Source organism: Notothenia coriiceps, unplaced genomic scaffold (assembly GCF_000735185.1).
Source record: "Notothenia coriiceps isolate Sejong01 unplaced genomic scaffold, NC01 NC01_scaffold00024668, whole genome shotgun sequence".
In the NCBI taxonomy this organism is placed as follows: domain Eukaryota; kingdom Metazoa; phylum Chordata; class Actinopteri; order Perciformes; family Nototheniidae; genus Notothenia; species Notothenia coriiceps.
The window spans coordinates 277,819-283,693 of NW_011357369.1; the positions used below are offsets into that span (position 1 = coordinate 277,819).

Consider the following 5,875-nt stretch of genomic DNA (forward strand, 5'->3'; position numbering starts at 1 on the left):
ACAACACACACACACACACACACACACACACACACACACACAACACACACACACACACACACACACACACACACACACACACACACACACACACACACACACACACTTCTAACTCCACAAGATGGGCAGATCCATACTGCAGGATTGTTGCTTCAATACCGAAAAAAGCTTAAACATACCCCGCCTTTTTCAGTTTTGTAATATCAGCTTCTAATAAACTCATTTTCTGGGTATTTTGAAAGAGGTCGAAAATCTTTTTTACAATTGCAACTTTCTGTCTTAAGATGAGAATAACTGTTTTCAGTTGGGCTTCCCATCCCAAAATGTGCTGAAAACAGAGAGTCAATTATCAGGTGAGGGAAACACTCACCACTAATGCAGAGTGCTTTAACAGAGTGTGTTCGGTGACGGAGAGAGTGTTCAGTGAAGCCAGAGAGAGTGTTTCAGGATCCCTGATGACCACACACCCCCCCCCCCACTCTGTTGCCACTCTGTTGCACCGCTCATCTTTAACGTCGCTGCTCCATCCAGTGAGTGCTGAACAGCAGAACTACATCAGGGTGTTTGTTGTTGAGCTGGAGAAAGGGGAGCACTCATCAATAATGGAGGTGGGTAAAGCAGAGTCCTCTCTGACCTCTGGTCTGTTCAGCTGGAGCCCTCACACTGTAGCTGTGTGGGGAGCAGACAGTTACTAGAACTACTGTGTCTGTGTCTCACTGATCAGAGAATCACTGAGGACTGCAGGTAAAGCACTCAGTCATTCAAGCACCATCCAAAACAGAACAGGAACCACTTTAACCACACCTTAACTTGCTTTTTTTTACATAACACACTCTGAAAAGTATATTTGTCACATTTGATATAAGCAGTAACAATGCAGTGAGATATAGTTCTTGTTTTTAGACAATGCACCTTAAGGTTATAGACTCAGAACTCAGACTCAGTCAGACTCTTGAAAACATCTTATTTTGAGTTGGATCTCAGATGAAACAAGTTGGTTCACGTCACACAGTTTTTAAGCTGCTGTGGTATTTGAAGAATATACTGTATATCCTATTATTTAAAAAATAATCTTACTTGATTGTTGAGTCCGAGATATCAGTAACGCTTGGCAAAAAGGACTACAAAAGGGTTGACACATGGATAGAGGAATAGCCACCCAAACAAACAGAAAGTGTATTTCTTTTTAAACTGGAATCAAATGGTATCAGCTTGACTACTTGTCTAACTGATTATCATAACCCTGCACTGACTGTCCCCTCAAGGAACCATTGACAGCAAACTGAACAGCTGACAGGGGGCATCCTAAAGCTTTCCAAATAAATCCAAATACAACTGAGCAGCTTTTTTTTATCATGGATGCTTGGACAAAAAATGTAATAAATCATTTTTTCCCAAAAATATTATCTCCACAAGGATGGGTCGTGGTTTTTCCCAGATGAAGATATTCAGAGCAGGATTCTGCTTCTTTATATGATACATTCACCATAGAAGACTTGTCACAATGGAATCCATACTGCGGCCCTGTGCTGCATGTTACCCCCAACCCCCCATGTCACAGTATCTTATTGTTACATATTGAACATGCCATCTCTGCCTTGTGTTGCAGATTAAACTGGTGTGGATTATCCCAGAATAATTGGTGACATGGCAAAACTAACAGATCCTGTCACAGAGAGAAAAGGGAGAAGATGAACAACAGCGCTGTGTCACCCACACACTCGTCCTCTCCGTCACACACACACACACACACACACACACACACACACACACACACACACACACACACACACACACACACACACACACACACACACACACACACTATTCCTGTTCCTTTTGCAGGGCACACATCTGCACAGGATTATCAGATTAACAGCGGCAGATTCTCCCTGTGTGTGGTGCAGTGAATTGGGGCATTTGGGCGGTGTGCGTGTGTTGCAGGCATCTCTGATGCTGCTGAACACACACTGTCCACCTGTAGTGTGACAGTGGCGGGAAGTAACTAAGTACATTTACTCAAGTACTGTTCAATTTTTAGGGACTTGTACTTAACTTGAGTATTTCCATTTTATGCTACTTTGTACTTTTCCTCCACTACATGTATTTAACACCTTTAGATACTTTACAGATGTGGATGAATGAAGTGAAATATAATCAAGTGTTAAATCAGACTTTAGTTCCACCTGGAGTAAATTCACAAGCTACCCTGCAGTATACAGAGTCATTCAAACTAGCTGCACCTTTACCAGCTTTGAGAACACTTTCATGATCAATCATTATAAAACATATCATATTATTCTGAAATGGACCAATCTGCACAATGACTACTTTTACTGTCGCTACTTTCACTATATTTTGAGGATAATACTTTTTTACTTTTAGTGAGGAACATTTTGAATGCAGGACATTTACTTGTTTACAGTACTACTAGTATTCCTACACTCTGGTACTTCTACTTTTACTCAAGTACAAGATCTGAGTACTCCTCCCACCTCTGGACACTTCCATCAACCCCCCCACTCCACTGCCGCTCTCTCCCTGCCCTCTCACGCTCTCTCTGCCAGTCCTTCTCACCGACTTACTCATTTTGCTCATTCTGGCTGCGTCAATCCTTTACAAGTATTCACACACACACACACACACACACACACACACACACACACACACACACACACACACACACACACACACACACACACACACACACACACACACACACACACACACCCTGTCCCATCTCCCAGTGCTAAATTACAGCTGGCGTGGAGGTCGTCTCACTCCAGCTGGCTGATAGACTTCAGATTCCTGAGCAGCAGATGTGATGAGCTGAGGCTGCTGAGGGACAGGCAAGGTGGTCACTGACACACACATACACACACACACACACACACACACACACACACACACACACACACACACACACACACACACAAACACACACACACGATAGGAGTGCGGAATGAAAGCCTGACACTATATATTATATATGTGAGGAATCTTGAATCCTGAACATTTCAGTAAAACTAGACAACTTGTTTGCTTTAATTTACACATATGGAGTTCATGTTGAAGATAAGATGACCTTTAATGAATCCCCACCCTGTTATTGTATACACATATGCATGTATAGGTGTCAGAGCCAAGAGGCTGCCAGGAGCAGCTGGGGGTGTGGTGCCTTGCTCAAGGATTGAAAGGTGCTATATAAATCAACTTGCCTTGCCTATATAACTGTCTGCCAGTCCGATGTCCCTGATAAATAAAAGCTCCAACTAGGGCACAGAAGAAGTGGATACTGCTTGAGTTGCACCAGGTGATACTTCATTTAAAATGATTACAAAACATTGAATGATGTCTTGCTTTAAACACAGTTTGTGCAGTCTTTCTTTCAACAGATAAACTATATTTATGAAGGTGATAAATAATAACCCCCTCTCTCTTCTAAATTGTCAGATACACTCCTTCTCTTCTTGCCTTTCAAACTAATAGCCCTAATCATACTGCACCACAGCTAACCAGAGAGCATTTTGCTAAAAGGCAACTCAACAAAACAGCTCAACGCTCAGCAAATAGTCTCCAGTAGTTTCCCCTGATGGCAGAAATGGCGGAGGTGAAACAACCGGAGCAATGTTACCCGAGAAACTGGGATTCTATTTCTACAAAGCTAGAGCAGTAAATAACAAAGCCTGGCTGTTATTAATACTACAGGGTGTTTCACACTTTATGATAGCACTTAGATTCAGTTTGTCTTGTGTTGCTGTTGGTAGCTCTGAGCAGAACAGAAAGGATCCTGTTGTCTTTGAGACAGTGGCACCAAAATTACACCGCATGGAAAAACCAGGGGGTAAAAGTGGAAACACTGTCTGTTGCTACTTTTGTCCTAAATGCAAATCACTAACTCAGGTGTCAAAGTCAAATCCGTGTTGTTGTATTTGCTGTAAAGTGTCTCTACTGTAGGCTATTTTTATTATATGTACAGCACTTTGGCTCGACAAAAGATCATTTATAAATCTGCTATATAAATAATACTTTCAACCACATTATTGAGAGACTTTCTGCACTGTCGTTCACTAATGCTACTTCCACCTGTCATGAGGAGGTGGACGGGTCAGGAAGATATAAACAGAACAAAACATCTGAACAAAGAGCCGCTGCTGTAGAGGAATCATATCAGCCTGCAGTCACAACAACTGTGAACAAGGACTAAATGTCAAGCATGTTGTGAGCTGTTAGGGAAATGGCTGAGATCTCTCTTTACAAGAAGCATGTACTTATGTCAGCTGATGCAGGCTCGGAGAGTTGAAGTGAAGCAAACACACGTTTACAACGCACGCACCAACCAAAAAGTGACTGTCTACGAGAAAAGGGGGCGTTCTCCACCATTTACACATATACTTTACATTATAGACAGAAAACAAACAGTCAAGCTGCTGTTGGAAGGACGAGCATTTAGAGGTATTTCTCGTTTTCTCACAGCAATGCTCTCACATTTGAGTACTGTGGAAGAATATTGATTATTCTGACATTACCCTAACCCTAAAACTGGATTGTCTCCCTTCTTTTGTTGACCAGCAGTGTATTTAAAGAGGCCTTATTTAGCTTTTGGGGTTTCCCTTCCCTGTAGTGTGTTCCTTCATTCGACTCCTGTGTTTACTCCTGTCACTATGTGACACTTGTACTCTTATTGGCTAGCGCTCCAACACATTGTACATGATAGGCCAAGTTGTGGGATATCTCTTAAGCAGTGATTGGTCAATAAGCAGTTGACCAATCACAACAGAGCCGGCCAGCTAACCAATCAGAGCAGACCGGGCTCTGGTTTCAGACAGGGTGAAAAGAGGATCTGCATCAAGAACATATGTCCCAGGAGCCTTTTGGAACCTGAACATTAGCATAATATGTATTTTCAAAGGGCAGCACGCTGTCACTGACCAGACGGGCCTGCAGAAGTGAGTGTGCAGGGAGTCTGGCAGAAACACACTTCAGACGGCGAGTGCCACTGGGGTTTGCTACATGAAAAACATCCATTCAAAACAGGAGGGATTGCGGGCATCCTCAGTGACACGGTTGTTGGCCCGGTGGCATATGGCCGGCTGGTGGAGACACGTGTTGTTGTCACCAACACACCACAGGCCCTGCGCACTGATTTCATCATCCCATTTACATTTCCAAGCCTCCCAGAGGGCAGGTTTTCTCTGAAGGTAACCTGTGATTATGTGTGGTGGTCACAGTGTCCCTGGCACAAGGTGTGGATGTTACTCTGCCTGGAAGCCTTGGCTTGCACTGCTTGTTTGGATATTTTTTGGGGTATTGCGTTAGGGAGGGGACTTCTTTACTGCCATCGCAATCTCACTGCTACCTCTGCAGAAGAACTCAATATTGCATTTTTATAAACTTTCAACACTCCCATCAGACATGTTCTGCAAGCTGAAATTCCAATTTAGCATTCACCCCAGAGGCCAGGCGGGAAGTCATAGATTGGTTTAAAGAAGACGGCGAATGAGGAAGAATGTAACTGAAATATCTGCCTTGTAATGAATCAGGAGGCGGACAGACAACCGACTTACATAACAACAGCCGTAGTTCATATCAATAGTGTTGAAAATTAAAAAGAAAGAAAACTGAAAATGAACAGGACATGGTTAAACCGTACACCCCAGCACGTGCACTCCGCTCTGCATCAGCCAAACGGCTCGCTGCACCCTCACTGCGAGGGGGACCCAAGTTCCCATCAGCAAAAACACGTGGGTTTGCTATCCTGGCTCCAAAATGGTGGAATGAGCTCCCCATTGAAATCAGGACAACAGAAAGCTTGCACATCTTCCGGGACAGACTGAAAACTCGTCTTTTTCAACTCCACTTCGAGCGATAGAAT

The 5,875-nt window shown here is 43.3% G+C and overlaps 1 protein-coding gene across 1 annotated transcript in view; it reads right to left on the reverse strand.

The window, feature by feature from the left end:
• LOC104955667 (GMP synthase [glutamine-hydrolyzing]-like) overlaps positions 1–5,875 on the reverse strand; it is a 23,904-nt gene that overhangs the window by 12,045 nt on the left and 5,984 nt on the right. The window contains exons 2-3 of the mRNA XM_010783051.1: positions 5,103–5,206; positions 432–438 (exon numbers count right to left, since the gene is read on the reverse strand). Coding sequence (XP_010781353.1) covers positions 432–438; positions 5,103–5,206 — 111 coding nt within the window. The remainder of the gene's footprint in view (positions 1–431; positions 439–5,102; positions 5,207–5,875) is intronic.